This window comes from Lepidochelys kempii, chromosome 1 (assembly GCF_965140265.1).
Source record: "Lepidochelys kempii isolate rLepKem1 chromosome 1, rLepKem1.hap2, whole genome shotgun sequence".
NCBI lineage: Eukaryota > Metazoa > Chordata > Testudines > Cheloniidae > Lepidochelys > Lepidochelys kempii.
Window position 1 is genome coordinate 212365634 of NC_133256.1, and position 23392 is coordinate 212389025.

A 23392-nucleotide genomic window follows, 5' to 3' on the forward strand; every position below is an offset into this window, starting at 1 on the left:
TGGTCAGAGGAACCAAAATGGTTCCTGCTAATGCAGCTGCACCAAGGAGCAGGAAAGAACTTTCCATTGCATAAGAGTTTCTATTTGAAAATCTTAATAATACAAAAGTTGAAAGTAAGCAAGAAAAGAGGTGTTTATGAGTCATTTCTTAATACAGAGCAGATAGTCACAGGCATTTCCATGTTTATGTAGATGTCATTTGGCACTAAATCTTAAGAGAAACGGATTGGCCTAAAACGAAACGCATTTGGAATCTGAGCAGGTGAATAAAATGGGATGAGGTTGCTCGAGCTGAAGGGTAAAGGCCCAGCCCTGGATCGAATGTGCTATTAGCTGATTTATCGTGCATCAATTATTATAATCTGTTTAGCTAAAGATCCTCTAGCCTTGGCCTCCAGGAGCTACAGGGGGTTACAATACAAACCTATCCCTAATGTACCCAGTGATCAATCAACACAGGATTGCTGAATGCTATGGTTTCTGTGCAATGCTCTTATGATTATTTACATTAAAATATCACAAAGTACAACAAAATGCATCATTCTACAAGGGACAGTGTCTAATGTTCTGGGGTGTTCCAGGGAGCCAGCGTGAATGCATTTTTCTTGCAGATCCATCTGTGTAAATTCGGGCAGCTCTCAAAGTATAACTTCTCCCTGTTGAAAGCAGAACAGTTCTTGCCATCTCCAGTTCCCTTTTCCACTACCCTAAAGAGAAAACAAAAGCTGCTCACTGAGAGGTTAGCTCAGAACTTGGTACTGAATAAAAAGACAGGAACAGAGTTCGGGAGGAGGGAATCAGGGTTTTTTTCTTATGTGGCTAGACTGGCATATGCTGGCTCATTGTAATCCATTTGATTGGATAGATGGGATTTGCACAGGGATTCATGGAGAGCAGACACTGGTAGGAGGAATTCAGGGGTCCATGAGCATTATCAGCAAGAGGAGGAAAACCCTTCCACAAAGGAGAAATGGTGAGTCTTAATAGCGAGGAGGAGTTTTCAGCTACATGAATCCAAATGTCGAGTCTGCATGACAGACCAGACGGTCAACCCAAGTGGTCCCACTCTCCAATAACATCTGATTCATACATGCTGGGAGTTTGCAGGTGGGTTTGAGCCATCACCTGGAGTTCAAGTGCGATCTTCTATGAACAGCAGGCAGCATCAGGGTCACTTTCAAGTACTTACAGGCCTCACTTGATGGACAGTAATTGAGGCTGGTGGGACTGTGGTGACCCTGGCCACATAATACATTGGTCAGATATGAACACAGAAAATCCCTAGGCACTCAGCACCTTCTTAGGTTAGTGCCATTGGCAGATGTGGTTGAAAATTCTTTCAAGTTACATATTATTTTTGTACATTTTTAAACCATTTGAATAACTGTGCCCCTGCAGTGCCACCTTACTATGATATGTGTCAGTGCACCTTATTCCTCCAGCTCGGCTATCCTCACCCTGCCCAAAGCCACCTGATTGCCAAAGAAGAGAATAAAGAGATCATCAACTTAACTTTGATGCCAAGAAAGTCCTGTCTAGGGAGGATGCTGCTTTGAGCAATTTAGGAGCAATTTCCACCAATTTAGCTGCACTAGTACAAACCCTAGGGGTGAAATCCTGGTTCCACTGAAGTGAATGGGAGTTTTGCATTCCTGTTGATGTCACAGGGGTGAAGATTTCTCCCCATCTGGAAGCCCCAAGGCAAACTCCACAGATACAAATCACTTTTCTTTTTACTCTGGTGCCACATGGTTACACTAGAGCTGTGTCTAGACTGACGTGTTTGGTCCTGTACTTTTGTTCCTATAATTTCTAATCAACAATTAATTAGCTTGATGGTACATGCTGATGTAGACACTCCATAAATACTTGTTCCTCGAGTTCAGTGTAGGGTGACCCAAGACCAGAGGGAACAAATGTTTGTACAGTGTCTACATTAACATGTATAGTTGTGTAACTTGAATTGAGTTAACTGGCAATCAATTAACTTAAGTTACAATGTGGCCATAACCTTAGTACAGACAAGCCCTAGAGGTTTTTCATGGGGCTGCTATACAGCCCTAGCAAAATGTCTACAAAATAGCCTCCAAACGATTGTGTAGATAGGGCCTAAGCAGCAATGGTCTGCAGTGATTTGAACTTGAGGATGAGACCTTCATGCAGCATCACCCGCACCACTGCTTTCTAAAGACTAATTTCAGAGTAACAGCCGTGTTAGTCTGTATTCGCAAAAAGAAAAGGAGTACTTGTGGCACCTTACAGACTAACCAATTCATTTGAGCATTATTAAAAGTAACCTATTTCCCCTTGTTTATTCCTTCCCCCCCCCCCCCCCGCCCCGCCCACTGTTCCTCAGACGTTCTTGTTAAACCCTGGATTTGTGCTGGAAATGGCCCACCTTGATTATCATACACATTGTAAGGAGAGTAATCACTTTAGATAAGCTATTACAAGCAGGAGAGTAGGGTGGGGGGAGAGAAAACCTTTTGTAGTGATAAACACCCATTTTTCATGGTTTGTGTGTATAAAAACATCTTCTGTATTTTCCACAGTATGCATCCGATGAAGTGAGCTGTAGCTCACGAAAGCTTATGCTCAAATAAATTGGTTAGTCTCTAAGGTGCCACAAGTACTCCTTTTCTTTCTAAAGACTGTGACTATAAGTAAGGAAAACTTAGTCTCTGTGGAACAGGTCATGCTGGAGACTTTGCAATCTAAGATGGAGCTAAATATGTGCCTTCAATCACAGTACTAGCTCTGTGCTTTGGGAATTACTTAGCGGGGAGCTATGCGATCAGAGCTGTATCTGCATTTATATTAATGTAACTTAACATTTATACAAAGAAAAATCCACCCACAAGCTCAGCCTGTGCCCTTCTAACTGGGAGTCACCCAGCCACATCCATCTTCCCTCTTTCTCCTGAAAGTTTAATCCAATCCAGAAATATTTCGTTTCTGTTCTGGTTGCTATAAATTCCTGTGGATTAAACAGAAATACATTACACACTGATGGGCCATTTCAGCTCTGCCTCATTCCTCATGCAATCACATGCTCATTTTGAACCGAGACCGGGATACATGTGAAAGACAAGGACTCAGCCACACCGGTAACTAGTTTGGTTGGAACAGCCTGAGGGCACATGGGAATCCTTATAGCTGCTTTTCCCAAAAGTCTTGCACTTGGGAGAACATAAGAGTCGCTGAAAACAGCCAGACCCTGACTGAACTGCCAGACATGAAAATCAGGCCCTTTTTTACCTTGTAGAGGGAATCTACCCTCTACATTTCCAAAGGGAAACTGGGCAGGCCCTCGACAGCGTGAAAGTTGCACTCAACCGCAAAGCAAAGCCTTTCCTGCCTTAGCAGACTGCGGAAAGCCCTTGATCACACCCCCAATCTCCTCCCAGATCAGAACTTATTCTGCTTTCTACATTTGCATCTGAAGCATCTGCCCATCAGCCTCACGGAGACCCAGGGAAGCCCACTGAATTGGTAGAGCAGCTTTTCAGTAATGGATCAGAGGACTGATCGCAGCCAGAGGGAAGAAAGGCCAGGCCCTGCTCTCTCTTGGTGTCTTCCCAAGTGGGGCTCTTGTTTGTGGGGAAATAAAAGCCAATTCACAGACAGGTTTCAGAGTAACAGCTGTGTTAGTCTGTATTCGCAAAAAGAAAAGGAGTACTTGTGGCACCTTGGAGACTAACCAATTTACTTGAGCATAAGCTTTCGTGAGCTACAGCTCACTTCATCGGATGCATCCGATGAAGTGAGCTGTAGCTCACGAAAGCTTATGCTCAAATAAATTGGTTAGTCTCTAAGGTGCCACAAGCATTCACAGACAGTTTCTCAGGGAGAGCCTGCCTGGTCAGAGGTTCTGATAAAACCTAGGGTATATTTGTGCTTTTCAGTCAAGTGTCTGAATGACATGGAGGGTTTGCTGATTGCTGGGTACTATGTGGAATGTTCCCAGACTTACCATCTCAGCCTCATCTTCAACAACAAGCAGCTGGGATTTCCTGCCTGAACAATTTCGCATACTGGCATCCCAGGTCCCCGACTGCTCTGAGAAATAGTAACAGCTCCCCCTGTGCAGCATCCACCCTGGGGGGCAGAGCAGACACTCGGTTCTTCCTGGGGAGGTGGAGGAAAGAAGATCATTACCCAGCATCACAAATGGTTTAATTACTCCCGTCACATATTGTGGGGAAGCAAATAGCCTCCCAGCTGCTAACAGTACATTTTGGAAAATTAAATATTCTTGGTGAAATGTCACAGCTGTCAGTTGCCCTGCATTTTACCGACCGGTCTTACATTCTTCTAATTATCGTTGAATGGGTTAAATGCTCATTTAGGGAACCGCTGCTTCGAGCAACATGACACCGTGCATGCTCTGGCCTTGAACTGTGAAACTGGTGCTTTTGTTTCCTGTGTGCTGCACGTTTGCCTCTCTAGGAGCCTGAAGGCAGCAGCTGCCATTTTGTTCTCGGTTGTTGAGATGCAGCCTGTGACTGTTCTTGCTTGTTCGGTTGTTTTCCCTTAACCTGAAATGGCGGTAAATCAGTGACCTGAATATTGTTTGTGTGTGTGTGTGTTTGTGTGTAAGTAAAAGACGAGGATTCTTCTTTTTCTTTGTATCTTAGTAGCTCCTAATGGCTTGAGAAAGGGCCCCTCTGAGGTGAAACATGGTCCCTGCCCTGAAAATCCTACAATCTAATGTGATGAGGAGAGGATGGGGAACAACAACGAGCTGAGAGCAAGTGACATAGCAGAGAAGAAGTCTCCTCATTGATAAAAGAAGACTAGAAAAGTAAAATTTCCACTTATGCAAATGTGATCAGTTTACAGTTAAATAAAGGAGAGAGAGAATGTGGATAATCTATTCTGAGAGTAAATCAGGCTTCTTATGCCACTACTACTGAAGAGTGTTACAAGAAAAAAAATAGTTTTCCTGACTCTGGTGGGGAAATGACATTACAAACATGTTTTCCACAGGATCTGGGTGAGTTGTAACGAATCTGGTGAAGACCCGGGTGTGGCTGTTGTGTTGTGTCAGGCTGCTGGGGTCAGAGCGCTGAACCAGGGTTGCACAGTGCACACACGCTCAGGGAGCTGCATGTGTGTTTGCTGGCTGTTGGTGTCTGGGCTGTGAGCCACAGCAGCAGAGCATTAAAAACACCCAGGGTTACATGGCAAGAAGTGACAACCTCTCACTGGTCTGAATAATTGCACTCCAAATGTCACACCCTCCCTGGGTTAGAGAGACACAGAAAATGTACTTCCTTCTAACACAGCCCTTGTCTAGGCACAGACTTTAACTTGACCGGTTCAACACGTGTTAAGAGCACCCGGCCTTATCTATCCTCGACCTCCAGTGTGCGTCGGTTACAAGTGTTAGCCTGAACATGGTACCAGCGTACTTTAGATCCAAGTCTACAGAGGGCCACAGTGAACAAGTAACTTTATTAGAATAAGGGAAACAGTATTATCCCTAAAACTACACTCATTCTCTTTCTCCCTCACCATAGGAGCTTCTGTTTACAACCTTCCCTAGGTTTCAGAGTAGCAGCCGTGTTAGTCTGTATTCGCAAAAAGAAAAGGAGTACTTGTGGCACCTTAGAGACTAACAAATTTATGTGACCATAAGCTTTTGTGAGCTACAGCTCACTCCTGCTTAGCTTCCTGCTACAGGTTTTAAGCAAAATATTTGCACTATAAAAAATATTTAACAAGTAATATTTATCACCAAATTAGAGATTCAGGGCAATAAGGCTACATGTGTCATTTGGTAAAGGTCCCAGGCTGCCAAAGACCTTCTCTCTCTTTGCAAAACATCCTTGGCCTCGGGCGGTTCTTGAAAACACCTGGAAGCTGTAAGGCAGTGGTTTTCATTTGAGACCCCTTTGGAAATTTCAAATGGAGGTGGGGACCCCTTTGGAAACCCCTTTGTAGATATAGCTGAATTCTGTTCAGTCAGTTTTCAGTCTAAGTCTTTCACAGACTCCTTAGACATAGTCTGCGGACCCCCAGGAGTCCATGGACCACAGGTTGACAATCACTGCTCTAAGGTACCTAATGTCATTTTTAAAGGCAGCCCTGGACATTCCAGTTCTATTCCAAGCACAGGGTATGTATCAATAATTATAATTACTAACTAGGAATTGTAAATATTGGTTCAAATACATCTTCAGGGCCAGATTCTGATACTCTTATTCATGCTGAGTAGTACCTTCTTCTGTGAATCGTTCCATTGATTTCAACAGGGACAGTAAAGAAGCCACATTTTGACCCATAACATTTTCAGGTTGTTATAGAAAAGGGATGCTAACAAACAGCAGAAGGGAACACACTGCACAGTTAGAGAGGGCCTGTAACTCCTCACCCTCTCTATCGTCACACAGGTAGTCCATTAATCCACTGATTGTCATCGAGCATCTCCCTGTGCATGGAGATTCCCCTGAAGATGTAGTGTTTTCAGTGCAGGTTGTCCTGGGCAGGGACGGACTCTGACCATTTCCCCTCCAGACTTGAATGCAAAGGAAGACAACATGGTTAATAGGCGCATCAGTAATATGCAGCCTTGGTATCTGAGGGTCAGAAAACACAGTTGTATTACAGAGAGCACAGTCAGTGAGGAAGGCAGCTTGCAAAGGGATTAAAAATAGGTTTGTGCCTTTTTTGTTGGGTTATGAGATATCAAGAAGGCCTGGTATTTTTTTCTCTTTGTTGTATTTTGTTTAAATTTGATTTGTTTTCCCTGCTTGTTTTCTCCGTAAGAAATTCAGGTCTTGCCTACTTTGGTGGAGAATAGGTACAGTTATGACATTACACGTACTACAGTTATATATCTGATTAATTGAAAAGAGATATCAATTTGATTCAGACTGTCTAGAATTCAGTTTCTTTTATTAGCCCCCATTTAACCTAAGCATATGAGAGTAAATCTCGTTAACAAAAAGATTCAACATCCCAATATTTAATTTAAAGGATGAGACGCTACCTTCCTATGTAGCGGAGTCAGCACAGAAATCCTCCAGCAATAACAAGGAAGTCAAAATTGACAATCCTGATATTTCTAAGGTAACAAACAAGCAGTAAAAAAAACCACTACAAAACCTTTCAGGGCTTATAGTTATTTAAATAGTTTACAAACATACAAAAAATAATATGTAACTTGAAAAATTATTCAACCATATCTGCCAATGGCACCACCTAAGAATATGATGAGTGCTTAGGGATTTTCTGTATTCATATCCGACCAATGAATTATGTGCACAGGGTCTCCACAGTCCCACCAGCCCCAATTAGTGTCCATGCAGTGAGGCCTGTAATTACTTGAAAGTGACCCTGATGCTACTTGCTGTTAGAAGAAGATCACACTTGGACTCCAGGTTATGGCTCAAACCCACCTGCAAACTTCCAACATGTTTGAACCAGGTGTAATTGGAGAGTGGGACCACTTAGACCAGAGGGTCAACCCATCATGCTTATTTAAACCTCAAAAAGACGTAAAAAGCAGGACAACTCTTTCCCCCCCCTTTTGTCTGTCACCTTTAAAGGCCTAGTTAGTGGGGATGTACAGTTAAGCTAAAAGGAGCTCTTAGACCAAAGAATATAATAGTAATGCTATCATAGAATTCACAATATTGTCAAGACTAGTGTGAAGGGATTTTGTTTTTAACCTCATTCCTCACTATACCCCAAAGCAGAAAGAGACATACCTTTTAAGCTTCACATTCATAGAACTGCTGATTCACCAAAGCACTTAAGCATGTGCTTAACTTCAATCACACACTAATGTTTCATGGAGGTCAATGGGATTTAAGCATGTGTCTAAAGTTAAGCATGTGCTTAAGTGCTTTGTTGAACAAGGATACTTTGCTGGAGCTATTCAGGTGCAGAGAATGGCTACGAGGATGATCCGAGGAATGGAAAACCTACCTTATGAGAAGAGACTCAAAGAGCTTGGCTTGTTTAGCCTAACCACGTAAAAGCTGAGGGGAGATATGACTGCTCTCTATAAATACATTGGAGGGATAAATACCAGGGAGGGAGAGGAGAGTTCAGCGCCAATGTGGAAACAAGAACAAATGGATATAAACTGGCCATCAACAAGTTTAGACATGAAATTAGATGAAGGTTTCCAACCATCAGAGGAGTGAAGTTCTGGAACAGCCTTCCAAGGGGAGCAGTGGGGGCAAAGAACCTAACTGTCTTCAAGACTGGACTTGATAAATGTATGGAGGGGATGGTATGATGGGACTGCATACAATGGCATGTAGCTGACCTGTGACTGCTAGCAGCAAACATCTCCAATGGTGGGTGATGGGACACTAGATGGGGAGGGCTCTGAGTTACTACAACGAATTCCTTCCCAGGTGTCTGGCTGGTGAGTGTTGCTCACACGCTCGGGGTCTAACTGGCCACCATATTTGGGGTCTGGAAGGTATTTCCCCCCGGCTCAGATTGGCAGTCACGCCGGGGTTTTTTCGCCTTCTTCTGCAGCATGGGGTCACTTGCAGGTTTAAACTAGTGTAAATGGTGGATTCTCTGTAACCTGAAATCTTTAAGTCACGATTTGACGACTACAGTAACTCAGACAGAGGTTAGGGGTCTATTACAGGAGTGGGTGGGTGAGGTTCTGTGGCTTGCAATGTGTAGGACGTCAGATTAGATGATCATGATGGTCCCTTCTGGGCTTAAAGTCTATGAATCTACACCAGCTAATGATCTGCCCAAGGAAATTAAACAAAAAAAACTACTTTATGGTCCAGTGTCACAAAGTCAAGGCTGGCAATTTAATCTTATGAATAGAGAAATTCAAAGGTTAACTGTCTCACAGGTCACTGAAATCCCCCACAAAGCACATATACAGTATCTCTGAGTACCTGATGCTTTGTTAACTATTCACCTTCATAAATATCCTGCATGTGAAATAATAGTAAATGTCCCTGTGGAAACATTAATATTTTAATTTTTTGATTTATGTGTTTAACTTGTCACCCATAATGTTGCATTAATGTCAGTTATTTTTTACATGTAATATCCTTTTGGTGAGGTTTAAACATGCACATAGCTGCATGAATAAAGCAAAAGTTGTCATCTGGAAAGTGGCACTCACAAATAGTGATTAGAACAGCCATGAAAACCAGTGCGATAAACCCCAGGACTAGAGCAACATAGAACCAGCTTGAACACTGGGAGCCAGGACCTGCAAAAAAGAAAAACAAAAGAGTTGCTTTGGAGGAAATTGCAATTTAAGCCCTCACATTGCTAGCATGCGCAAGCATTGCCACATTGGCTTCAGATATCGGACAGTTTCTAACCAAGTGCTGAGATAGAAATTGACAGTCTAAAAATACTTCTAAGTGAAAGGAAACATCTTTATTTGTTAGCATTTTACACCCACTTTGCACAGATGTAAATGGAGACACAAAGGGCAGGATAGGAGAGAATCACACTCTGGGAGAAGGACCTTGGCGTGAATGTTTCCCAGGATGACTGGGACCCCAAGGAACCCAATTGCTTCCTATGACAGGATCATAGTATTGGCAGAGGAAGGGAATGCTGTAAATGTCACAGATTATAAAATATTACATGAAAATTCGTTCAGCCTATATGATGAGGGCCATCCACACATAGCTTTCTTCCATGTAGCGGGAAGGGGAAGGGATCAGTTGTTTCTGTGGCACTGGGGTTCCACTGTGATCTTTGGCAAGTTGGATGCAGGGCTGGGCGATACATTGTTCACACACCAGTGCCACACAGATTACCTGAAAAAATGTAACACAGCCCCAGGTTGAACCACACTTCCTGTTGCCCCCTCTGGAGTGAATCGCTGCTCTTTGAGGCAAGTCCTAGTAATGACGCTCCGATAGAACCACTCATCCAGAGAGCTAGGGAATGGTGTACAGGAGGGGACAAGGACCAGAACACCCTGAACCTATGCCTCAGAGAGAGATCCTGAGATATGCATCGAGTAGTGGGCTCTGGGGGGAATGAATTCTCTTCTTTTTCCCCAAGGGAGGGTAAACTTGCCATCCCACCAATGGGACACCTCAGGAAAATCTCCATGAAGAGTTACTGTGGAGGTTTCCTCCCCTAATGTCTGACCCTCGTTTCTTCAGAAGGATGTGCTGTGGGGTCACTGTCATTTGGACTGAAAACTGGTTCATATGACTGTATAGAAAGGATAATGGTCCCACATCAAAGTCTTTGTTAAAATGAAGTTGAGGTTGAAGGTTCATATCAGAGCATTGAGAGTCCTGCACGTAGGATGGAAGAATTCCATCCACTGCTAAAGACTAGGAACCGAGTGGCTAGGCAGCAGTTCTGCAGAAAAGGACGAGAAGCTGGATATGAGTCAACAGTGTGCCCTTGTTGCCAAGAAGGCTAACGGCATTTGGGGCTGTATAAGTAGGAGCATTGCCAGCAGATTGAGGGATGTGATCATTCCCCTCTATTCAGCATTGGTGAGGCCTCATTTGGAGTAGTGTGTCCAGTTTTGGGCCCCACACTACAAGAAGGATGGAAAAATTGGAAAGAGTCCAGCAGAGGGCAACAAAAATGATTAAGAGTCTGGAGGACATGACTTATGTGGAGAGGCTGAGGGAACTGGGATTATTTAGTCTGCAGAAGAGAAGAATGAGAGGGGATTTGATAGCTGCTTTAAACTACCTGAAAGGGGGTTCCAAAGAGGATGGATCTAAACTGTTTTCAGTGGGAGCAGATGACAGAACGAGGAGTAATGGTCTCAAGTTGCAGTGGGGGAGGTTTAGGCTGGATATTAGGAAAAAAAATTTCCACTAGGAGGGTGGTGAAGCACTGGAATAGGTTACTTAGAGAGGTGGTGGAATCTCCACCCGTAGAGGTTTTTAAGGTCAGGCTTGACAAAGCCCTGACTGGGATGATTTAGTTGGGGTTGGTCCTGCTTTGAACAGGGGGCTGGACTAGATGACCTCCTGAGATCCCTTCCAACCCTAATATTCTATGATTCTAAAGGGGCACTCACCTCTTGAGCACCTCTGAGCAGCTTGGTGTGGTACCACACACCTTTTCTCACCCCTGGTGCTCCCTGCAGCCTGCAGGACAACTGTGGTGGGTTTTCAGTGGTTTGGCCCTCTGACCAAGTCACAAAATTGAAATGAACCCCTTGTGGGGTATTAAAGATTCCAGTAAACAAACAGGCTATTTGCCCTCCCTAGGATCTTCAACCTGGTTCTGGGCCCTTTAAATTGTTCAGGTTTGCAACTAAGCCCTGCCCCCTTCTTGGGTCTTTCACTACTTTACCTGTGGCTGGTGGAGGAACCCAGGCCGCCCACTGCTCTGGTTTCCAGCCCAGGGATCCTACATCCAGCAGCCATATATCACTTCCCTCAGTCCTTCACTGCTGTTTCCTTGGGCTTCTTTCCACCTGATCCCTTTATCTCCAGCCCTGTCTCAGGTCCAGCATCCCCAGGTCCTTCTCCCTCTGTGATCCCAGCTATGGAAATTCAGCCCAGTATGAATACTGTCTGATTGCTGGCTACTCCAGCCAGGTACAAATCCCCTTCTTCCCTCCTCCACTCCCAGCCAGGAGCTAAACTGCTAAAGCCAGGCAGCCCTTTTTTATTTGGGCCAGCATGGCCCCTGATTGGCTATTGCTAGCCCATTTTGCCCTTGGAGGACCAGGTCTCTGTGGTTTCCAAAATGGCTGCTCCAGAAAGTCCCCTCTAGGAAAGCTTGTAGGAGTCACCTTCATTGCTGTTCTTCTCCCAGCTTGCTACTTCTTGGAGTGCAGGGGTAGTAGGACTGTGCCAGACTCAGCAGGGAGCCACAATGACTGAATACACCCTGTCACAGTTTGTCCACCTTACAAGAGTGTTCTAGTTATAACACAAACCCAAAGGTTAGAAACCCAGGAAATTCAGGGTTGAGGTTGCATTCCCACAATAAGCCACAGAGTCACACTCAGATAACCACCAGGTCTCTAACCCTGCCTCCATACAGTGTCACAATGTAGTATTCTCATAATGTTCACTCTGAGTTCAGTTTAAAGTATTCTGTGGGCCATCTGACCGGCACTCAGTGCGGTTCAGGACAAGGAGGTGGGGTAAAGATGGCTTACAATACAAACAGTAGGTGAAACTCTGCATATAAGATGGTCTCACCAGGGTAACTGTGGTCAATCCCACACTGGGAGTGTTGCTGCAATGGAGCAAATGAGTTGTGACTTAGATAAGGTTTCATAATAAACAAGGTGCTTAGATGCCTAGAGTCTGAATGGTAGTAAACCAAACCCCAGTCCAATACATTATGTTGATTAATTTGTGAATGTTCTCAATAAAAATCAGTTTTATTTTAAGGCACTTCCCTCCTCCCAAATTTCAGAAACAGAGCACAAAAGAATTTCAGAAAATCAGAAAATGCCAGTTTAAACTACTTTTGAAACTGCGTTCACCACAGAGCTGTTGTAGGGCTCAATAAGCCAGTGAATAGAAATGTCACCATTTAAAATGTTGAAATAATTTCTATACATGATTTATAATTTAGAGATTCTCAGCAGTATTGTTTTCACAGTTTTCTAACATAATAAAGAATACATCTCTAATAACTAACCATGCCACCCCAACAAATACCCACAATACCAGAAGGGGAAGTCTCTGATCTGCTGGTCCTTTCAGATTTACGATGCACACGCAGTTCAGCATATGTGATCTCTGTAAGGAGCAAGGAAATTCTGACAATGTTGAATGTGAGAACCATTACACAGAGACATCATTACAAGAATCAGTCTATCTGCAAAGTGCATATATTCCCCACGGTGCTGGCTCAGCTTCATTACTGCTAGAAACAATGGGCTAGATTATACCTGAGACTACATGTCTATGCAGAGGAGCAATGGGGAGAGTAAGAATCTGCCTTACACTGCTGCATGAACTACCTGAATCTTGGAACAGGTGGATAAGTAGAGTGTGTGTGTGTGTGGGGGGGGGGGAGACGGGGAGAATGGGTGGAGTGTGTGTGTGGGAGGGGAGAGGGGGAGAATGAGTGGATCCTTGACTCGGCCCACAACAAACTGGCTGACATAGCTGAGTCAACTCAGGGGGAGTCACAAATTGTGCTGATATATGCCAGCATAAAATTACCACCCCCTTGGAGCAAGGGAGAAGCAGAGAGGGAATTGTGCCTCAGAGAAGTGTCTGTGAGAAATCATAGCTCCCCGGGCTACTCCTGGTTGTTATGCACCAACCTGTGTGCAGGGCTATGTCACTAGTGGATATTAGACACTGAATATTACACTGATCCAATGTTGGGGGGCCGGATAGATTAGGTAGAGGTGGTCAAACATTGATTGTCAAAACATTTTTCAGTGAGAAATGAGTTTCTGACATTTCAGTTTTTGTCAAAAAAAAAAAAAAAAAGAACCACACAAAACTAAATATTTTTCTTTTTTTGCCAGCAAACCATGCCCACCCCCTCGCCAAAATTGCAAAACATTTTGACAAAAAAGGGTTTTTTTCTTTTAAGTCTTTTGTGAAAACAAAATACACGTTTTCAACTAGCTCTAATATTAGGTCCTGTCCAGGAAATTTCAATACCAACAAACATGTGATTAGCCCATGATATCATAAATAATGAGTTTAAATTTGTTACTTCTTTAATCCAGTTTTCAGATAGTATATGTAAAGCATTTGCTTCCAATCCATGTAGACCAAGAGATATCAAATTTTATCATGGGGTGATCTCGGTACCTTTTTGCTTTGTGCCTTGTCCCAGCTCCCCGCCCTCTCTCTACATTCCAATTCAGACCTGGATTTGGTGGCAACTACTTGAAAAGAACCAATAAATATGTACACTTACAACTTGAAACTGTAACTATAACATGTTATGTAGCATCAGACCCTAACTGTAGAGTCGCCTGAGATATTAGCTGCTGAAACTTAAGCAGGAGATTAAAATGGTAGCCAAAATAACTCAACTTTAAAGCATGCGTGTACCTCAGTTATTAATCATTATTTCACCATTTTTGCTGGGACACAAGATGTTACCTTGGTTAAACATATCCCTAGTTTTACAGAGGATAATATTTGCATCTTTGCCCCACTCAGGAAAGGGTGAGATATAAGATGAGGCTTGTGTTGCTGCTGTCATGGGTAGTTCATGTTTTTTATAAGAATACTGTGAATTTAAAGTGTGATTCAACTTCTGAATAAAAAATGCTGGTTGATGACAAGATAAATTCCTCTTGTTTTTTCAAGTTGCAGTGGGGGAGGTTTAGATTGGATATTAGGAAAAACTTTTTCACTAAGAGGGTGGTGAAACACTGGAATGCGTTACCTAGGGAGGTGGTAGAATCTCCTTCCTTAGAGGTTTTTAAGGTCAGGCTTGACAAAGCCCTGGCTGGGATGATTTAACTGGGAATTGGTCCTGCTTTGAGCAGGGGGTTGGACTAGATGACCTTCTGGGGTCCCTTCCAACCCTGATATTCTATGATTCTATGATTCTAAGAGCCAACACAACTCAGAGGGAGGTTCCTGCTGTTTATTCCTTTCTGTGTAACATCAAGAGAATAGTTAACTAATTCCAATTAATTACACATGTGAATACCATTGACTATAATGTGAGTGCACAAGTGTTGCTGAGGGCAGAATTTGGTCAGCAGAACTGGTAATGCTGCATGAGAAGGAAAGGTAATGATTCATGACCGGCAGATAAGCAGTCTAGCTGTTAGAAAAAACATCCGAGCACACTTGATCTGTAGAGTGTTCAGTCTGAACTATTCAAAATTTTTACAAAGGTAAATATCAAAAGAAAAATATTGGGGAAATGGTTAATAAATGAGGCACATCTATGCTTTTCGGTCCCCTGTGTTGTGACTCAGTGGGTGTACAGACATTTTGCTGTTTGTTTGTTCTTTCTTAATTGATTCGTCCAATAAAATGTAGAAAATATGCACATTTATATTTATTATATATAACTGTAATTAAATATTTTTTCTTAAAAAAAGTTTTAAAATGCTGTTGGTCCCAGAAGAATTATACAGATATAATTATTGTACAGAGAGATAACTCTGATAGTGTTTGCAGGAAGACATTGTTCAAATATATATTTTATTTAAAATCTGAATATTGTTTTATGGTAAAGAAATAATGGAGGCTTGTAAATTTTAAAATTTAGTTGCTGTATAAATAGGAAAACTCATTTAACCCTATTGACTTAGAAAACCTGTAAATATAAAAAAAATTCCCTCCATCCCCAAATAAATACACATTACTTTTTTTAAATATTAAACACAACTTATCTGGCTGTATGAAAAAAAGTGACTCTGTATCATGGAAACAGAATTTTTCCCAAATAAGTTCATTGCCTGTATTTCAAGGTATCTACATAAATGAACATTGAAGTTAGAATGCAAAGTCCTCAGAAATCATCAGACGGCAAAGTCCAGGTTACTCCTGCAACCTGAATTCTACCTGCTGCAAACATACCCGTATGTGACATATAAAAGAGCCCTATCTCACTAGATTCAGATCTTCACAGATCATGTGCCACATATTAAAAGTGAAATTTTACTCAACTTTGTTATACGTGTATATGCAAATCCAATAGAGTACAGAGATATTTTTTCTATTAAATGGAAATTTCCACTCAGCGTATATACACAAACATGAGGAGTGTCAATGCAACTTTGGCAGATCCTTAGTTTTGTAGATTCATAGATTTTTAGACCAGAAGGTAGCATTATGATCATCTAGGCTCATCTCCTATATAACACTGGCCATATAATTTCGCATATTAATTCCTGTATCAAAACCCATATCTTGTGGTTGAGCTAGCATATTTTTAGAAAGACATCCAGAGATCTAGAGACTTCAAGTGATGGAAAATCCACCACAGCTCTTGGTAAATTTTTTCAATGGTTAACACCCTCACTGTTTAAAATCTTCACATTATTTCTGGTTTCAATTTAACCAGCTTAAACTTTAAGCCATTGAATCTTGTTATGCCTTTGTCTGCTCCAATAAAGCACCGTCTATTGTCAGAAATCTTCTCCCCATGTACTTGTATACCATGATCAAGTCATGTCTTAGCCTTTTCTTGCATAAACTAAGTAGATTGAACTTTCTAAGTGTTTCACCGTAAGACAGGATTTCTAGACCTCAGATTATTCTTGTAGTTTTTTTCTTAATACTTTCTAATTTTTCAACATTCTTCTTAAAATGTGGACACCAGAACTGGACACTGTATTCCAGTAATGGTCTTACCAATGCTGTAAAAAGAGATAATATTACTTCCCAACTTCTACTCAACATTCCCCTGAATAGTATTGGTCCTCTTAGCCAGAGCATCTCACTGGGTGCTCATGTTCAGCTGGTTATCTACCATTACCGGTATAAGTCTTTCTCAGAGTCACTGCTTTCCAGGATACAGTTCCTCATTCTGAAGGGTGAACTACATTATTTGTTCCTAGATGTATGACTTTGTATTTGACTGTACTAAAAAAATGAGCCCAGATAAAGGTATTTAGGTGCCTAATTCCCACAGATTTCAATGGGAATTAAAAACTCCTAAATATCTTTTAGGCTATTGGCCACATTGTTCAAATGCATCCATCTTATCAAGTGATCCAGATCAGTTTTTAATGATGAGGACAGTTATTATTCACCACTCCACAAATATGTGTCATTTGCAACCTCTACCAGGAATGATTTTATGTTTTCTCCCAGATCATTGACAAATATATTGAATAGCATTGTGCCAAGAACAGAACATCGGGGCACCTCACTAGAACCCTCACGCACTGTGGATTATCATATAGCAAAAAACACCATGCATGCAGAATACATTTTTTAAACCCCACATAACTTGGGCAAACCAAAACCAATTTTCATCAAACAACTATATCCCTTCCAAATTTCAGGTTTCATCCATCTTCTACTGAGTCACAAGAGGTGTTTAAAAATTTGTTTGCAGAAAATCTCCATTTTCTTCCACCTTTTTTGCACTTAAAAATCTCACCTCTTTTTTTTTTTTTGAAACTTTCAGAACAATTTCCACCTTGACTGAGAGCTTGTGTACCAAATGACAGGTTTCAGTGTAGCAGCCGTGTTAGTCTGTATTTGCAAAAAGAAAAGGAGTACTTGTGGCACCTTAGAGACTACCCAATTTATTTGAGCGTAAGCTTTTGTGAGCTACAGCCAGTGAGCTGTAGCTCACGAAAGCTTATGCTCAAATAAATTGGTTAGTCGCCACAAGTACTCCTTTTCTTTTTGTGTACCAATTGTCAGCCAAAATATAAAAACTTTAGGGTAGGAATAATTGAACTTAGTAGCACACATTCTGATTCAAATATTAGCATATATTAAATGGATTCAGAACTGGCTAACAGAAAGATCTCTAAAAGTAGTTGTAAATGGAGAATGACCATCAAATGGAGGTGTTCTGCAAGATTGGTACTAGGCCTGACTCTATTCAATATTTTTATCAATGAGTTAGAAGTAAAATTGAGGGAATGGTAAATAATGATGAAGCAGTGGTACAGAGTGATCTGGATTGCTTGGTAAAATAGGCCCATGCAAACAAAATGTGTTTTAGTACACTCAAATGCAAGTTCATAAATCTAGGAACAAAGAATATAGGCCATACCCACACAGCAATTCTAAAAAAGATTGAGGGGTCAGTACACAAGCAACTCAATATGCGATCCCAGTGCAATGCAGAGGGGAAAAGGACTAATACTATCCTTGCATGTATAAACTGGGGAGTATTGAGTAGGAATAAGGAGGTGTCTTTACCTCTGAGAACGGGATTGGGAAAATCACCATTGGAATACTGCAACTAGATCTGGTGTCCCCATTACTAAAAGGCTATTGAAAAATTGTAGAGGATGCAGAGAAGAGCCACAAAAATGATTCAAGGGCTGGAGAAAATGCCTTACAATTATAGAATCATAGAATCATAGAATATCAGGGTTGGAAGGGACCCCAGAAGGTCATCTAGTCCAACCCCCTGCTCGAAGCAGGACCAATTCCCAGTTAAATCATCCCAGCCAGGGCTTTGTCAAGCCTGACCTTAAAAACCTCTAAGGAAGGAGATTCTACCACCTCCCTAGGTAATTAGAAACTTAAAGAGCTCTATCTATTCTTCTTCTCACAAAGAAGACTGAGAGGTGACTTGATTACAATGTATAAGAACCTTTATAGGAAGAAAATATTAAAGGGCTCTTTAATTTAGAAAAGAAAGGCATAACAAGAACCAATGGCTGGAAGCTGAAGCCAGAAAAAGTTAAATTAGAAATAAGGCCCAATTTTTTGTAACAGTGAGGGCAATTAATCGCTAGAACAAATTACTAATGGAAGTGGTAGACTCTCCATCTCTTTCTTCATATCAAAACTGGACGCCTTTTGGTAGACAAGGAGTTATTCAGCCCCGTAGAGGAGTAACTGGTTGAAATTCTATGGCTTACGATATATAGGCAGTCAGACTAATAATAATAACCTAGCCCTGTACCATATATTATCACTATTCTAATTGTAAATGCAATGAAGATAAATAAATGAAATGAAATTTAAATGATGAGAAATAGTTTTTGTAAATATATATCAAAATATTGTTTCTACCATTCCGTTACATTAAATCACAGCTCAACAATCAAGAATCAAAGTAGATAGTAAATATATTATTTATTTTAATAATACAGACTGTAAAATGATTACATTGTTGGTTGCTAATATAATTAATTAATAGCTATTGTACCCTGAAAACATTATGAACTGGCCAACTTACTCTGAACACAATGTATTTCATATTTACTTTTAATCATTGTAACATAGGTTAGTGGCGGTCCATCATTTTTGCAAAATGTACTGAAGAATGAATTCATCAATTGTTTTCAAGTCCTGGGAATATTATTCACAAAGAAATATTGTCAAAGTCAGCTCTTTTCCCCTAATATCCACTTAAACTTTTGTCTTTTATGATAAGCGTATGATGTGTTTACAGATTTGATAGTTTGGTTACAGGAAAGTCATTATTTAAAAACCAAATATAAAACAACTGTGGACAAATGTGTCCGTCTGGTGCCTTCCTTGCAGCAGCAGTGGCTGAACTTTCAACTGTCTTTTGTGATTTCGGGGGGATTATATGCCACCATTTTGCCAGAATTAGCACATTGGTCAAATGCAATAATTGGCCTCTCAGGCTAGCTAATTCAGATCAGATTATGGCTTACTTAAGCCATAGTAACCCTCTGATCAGACAAAGACATTTAAAAAAATAAACTATTGTTCTGCTAATTTATAATTTAGCTAAAAGTATATTTTATTCTGTTATTAGCAACACTGGGCCAGATCCTCAGAGAGGGTAAATGAGCATGACAACACTGATTTCAATAAAGCTTTGCGGATTGATATCTTCTAAGGATCAGGCACAATGTGTGTGCAATTTTGTCCTCAAATACATTGCCTTCACTTGCAAAATGTCATGACAATTATTTAAAGCTTTTTGAAATGACATTTTTTAAAGAAAAGACAACATGCAAATATGAATCTGATAACTATTAAGAATATTTTACCTGGATTCGAAGTCGGAGGAGCAATACATGATCTTTCCCTGGGTAAAATCTTTACATCGGTGTGTGTGACCTGGTTTGCCATTGGTGATAAAATTCTGTCTGAGTGTTGGAAACAGTTGCTTAACAGAGTAGGTTGTATCCTGCATTAATCTCACCTGCCTCCACAGACACACACACACACACATACACACACAGCATGATGGGTCTAGGGGAGGTTAAAAAAAAAGTTATTTCTGTTAAATGTGGCTTCACAGCTTCCTCTCATTGGGCATTTTTCAGCCATCAGTCTGCCTCTTGCAACGTGAGATCTTGCCTTTAGGATAAAATATAAATGACTAAAAGTAGAAAAGGCTATGTGGGAGGGGGGGGTTGGTCTTGGGGAAACATTTTATTTTTTTGGTCACAATGTAATAAATTGTCTAAGGGCTTGTCTACACACAAAAGTAGTACCACTTTAATTATATTGATAGAGTTAAAACTGTACAATGTCCCAAGGATGGATGCAGTTATATAGGTATAAAGGTGTTCTATATTAGTATAGATATTCCCATTCAGGAAAGTAAATAAACTATATTAGTATAAGGCACTTCTAAACTTGTATCACTGCATCTACCCCAGGGCTTCGACCAGAATAACTATTTCGGTAAAAATTCACACCCCTCACTGACATAGTTATACTGGTAGAAAAACTGTGTGTAAAACAGGTTGTTAGTTTCACTGGTTTAACTGAAGGTGTAATTTAAATGTAGTTAAACAGTACAAAAAGACGAAGTTAACACTCTCATTTCATTTTAAGAGAGTGGATTTTTAGATTTAGCTTGTATCCAGTGGCGGATTATCCACTGGGCCACTGGGGCCCATGCCCAGGGGCCCTGGCCAACTGGGGGGCCCTGGAAAAATGGGCATCCCCACACCCTGACCTGCTCTGCCCACCGTGGAGCAGGGTTGGGGTGCAGGGCCTTGCCCCGCTCCACGCACCTGGTGCTCCTGCTGGGAAGTGGGGATGGGGTTTGGGGGCTTGACCCACTTCACCTGCCTGGCACTCCTGCCAGGGAGTGGGGATGGGGTATGGAGGCTTGCCCTACTTCACCCGCCTGGCACTCCTGCTGGCAAGTGGGGGAAGCTCCCATGACCCAAATCTGCTCCCCGGCAAGAGCGTGGGGCAGGCAGGGGGAAGCCTTGCACCCTGACACTGCTCCCTGCAGGAGGGCCAGGCGGGAGGGTGGGGAAAGCCCCAGTACCCTGACCCCATTTCCTCAGCAGGAGCACAGGGTTGGGGGTCGGGGGGGGGAGGGGGACTGCAAGCAGAAGGCATGGAGAGGAGCCCTGACTCGCTCTGGCCCAGGCCCCCACAAAAGCTTAATCCGCCTCTGCTTGTATCTGTTCCAACTCAATTTAAATGATCCCAAATAAGCAATTAACTGAACTAAGAGTGTCCACACAGTATTTTGCACTAGTTTAATTAAATTAGTTTAAAGTCAAATCTTTATTTAAACCAGCGCAGGTCTGCACATCAACAAGCCCTAAGATTCTGTAGAATTTCAACCTTTTGTGTTACAGAAACCACAGTATTGTATGATGAAATACTGGGAAATAATCTGGAACTATATTATGAAATGAAGAGTAATGTGGATGGAGTTTAAGAATAAAATTCTCCTCTCAGATCTGCCCACCAAATGTTACGTCCAACAATATGCTGTCTCTGATGGGGTGTACACCCCAAACCCAGCCCTTGAAGGGGTTAAAGTGGCTAGGTGGGCCAATTGACCACCTAGGCTGCACCTGGAGGAGTCAGGGAGCAATGAGGGCTAGTTAAAGGATGAAGTTCATCTGGACAGGAACAGGCGGGGCTTGTATACAGGTAGCTGAGAGCAAAAGGAGGCTGCAGGGAGGAGGTCTGCAGTCACTCTGAGGCTAGGGAGAAAAAGGAGCTTGGCTCGGAGGGAAGGGCATACCCCGAGGAGGGTGGAGAAAGAGTCTGATTGAGGAAAGGTAGAAAGCAGTACAGGGAAACAGCAGCAAGGTGTGGGACAGTGCAGAGCTTAGCATTGTAGGGTTCCTGGGTTTGGAAGCCAGAGAATAGGACGGGTCTGGGTTCCTCTACCAGCAACTGGGGAAGTGGCACCATTGAGGGGCAGTGAATTGGAAGACTGTCTGGGACAGTTGTTACAGAGTCTTTGGTACACCCCCCACCTTCCCCCACCCCTGAATGAGAAAACTACAGTGATCTGGCCAGAGCACCAAGCCATGAAGAGGGAACAGTCAAGTCCTGAGAGAGAGAGAGCAACTGAAGGAAGAGGCATCAGACTGGCAGGGCTAATCCCCAGCCATGGCCACAAGGAGGTGCTCCAGTGGTGAGCAAAGTACCCTGTGACACTGTCCCTACATTCATAAAGCAGATACCTTTTGCATACCAAATCCGCTGTAGCTCTCTGTACTTTAAAGTAGCACCCTGGAACCCCCATATAATTATGATATGTTTTGTACGAAGTATGCCTTGTGAGGTATCATATTAAAAGTCTTGATCTGTTGAACATTAATATCATGTTGGATTGTATGTGCTATCATTGTTTGTGGAGTTATGAAATGTTGCTATGTGTGTATTCCTGAAATATGTTCCGAGTTTGGGAACATACACAACCAGCCTTTCAGGTACAACAATGGAGTAGCCAGATGAGCTGATGGCCCATTACAGGGAATCTACTTTCCCAGAAGACTTCTCAGAGAGAGCATGGAGACTGCTTGACTAATGGAGGTGGACATGCATGTCACAAGTAAAAGATCTTTCCAGCAAGCTGGAAGAAACTATAAAAGAGGGGAAGTGACATCATCACTTATCCTCTCACCCTCCCTCCCCCACAGCAATACCTAGAGGAACATCTGAAGGACAAAGACTTTGAACTGGAGGGGAGCGGTCTCGGGCTGGAAGGCTGTTCCAGCCTGTGTATTGAAGATCTGTGACCTGTTTGTACCATCAATCAGGGTGAGACACTGTTTGATTCAAATCCTGTTTAGTTTATAGAACTCAGATTGCGAATTTACTTTTCTTAGGTAACCCACTTTGATCTCTACACTTACTACTTATAATCACTTAAAATCTATCTTTCTGTAGTTAATAAATCTGTTTTATATTTTACCTAAAACAGTGTGTTTTGGTTGAAATGCTTGGGAAATCTCAGCTCAGTTTAAAAAGGCTAGTGTGTGTCACTCTCCACATCAAGGGTTGGAGGACTGGGTAATGAACTTATACTGGTCAGATTTCTGACCAGTCTAAGATAGTACAGTTCTGCGGTGCAAGGCTGGGGAAGCATTGGCCTCTCTATTGTTGGTACATGACTGTCTGGGGAAATCATTCATGTAACTCAGTTGGATGTGTCCCTGTCTGTGAATGTCTATGTAAGTGCAGCACCTGCCAGAGGACTGTAGCTTGCCAACAGCATCAGAGAGTGAGAGGAATACACCAGGTTGTGGGACTGAGAGCTCTGTGGTCCCACAGTCCAGGTTGCACCCTGGGAAACCCATCACACCCACCCACAGAAATTAGTCAAAGAACAACCAGCAGAAATGGATATACAGTCTATCACCTCCATCCCCTACAGCACAGACCCATAATAAAGAATAAACAAAGCACCTGGCTAACTGAGACTTCTTTCTACTCACTCCCCCTTGTTGCAGGGGACTTTGGGTACAATGTTTTTGTCTATATGTTTTGTCCAAAGCACCCACCATATTTTAACCTGATGCCCCAGAAAACAAGTACCCTTGTAGACACAATTTTGACATTTCTAAGAAGGTGTTCTTTTACAGGTTCTATACTTTAATTTAGTTTATTTTCATATAGAA

The 23392-nt window shown here is 42.0% G+C and overlaps 2 protein-coding genes across 3 annotated transcripts in view; one reads left to right on the plus strand and one right to left on the minus strand.

The window, feature by feature from the left end:
- Nucleotides 1-4876, plus strand: part of LOC140898661 (C-type lectin domain family 2 member L-like) — a 30444-nt gene extending 25568 nt beyond the window's left edge. For both annotated transcript variants that reach the window (XM_073312837.1, XM_073312819.1), the window contains exon 6: nt 4638-4876. In XM_073312837.1, coding sequence (XP_073168938.1) covers nt 4638-4640 — 3 coding nt within the window. In that variant the 3' untranslated portion in view covers nt 4641-4876. The remainder of the gene's footprint in view (nt 1-4637) is intronic.
- LOC140898655 (killer cell lectin-like receptor subfamily B member 1B allele C) lies at nt 139-19676 on the minus strand. The gene is made up of 7 exons (XM_073312807.1): nt 19550-19676; nt 12621-12692; nt 9116-9205; nt 6377-6520; nt 3974-4128; nt 2859-2977; nt 139-707 (listed from the first exon to the last, which is right to left on the minus strand). Exons 1-7 carry the CDS (start codon nt 19629-19631, stop codon nt 560-562), a joined length of 810 nt encoding a protein of 269 aa, XP_073168908.1. The 5' UTR covers nt 19632-19676; the 3' UTR covers nt 139-559.
- Between the last annotated feature and the right edge of the window lie 3716 nt (nt 19677-23392).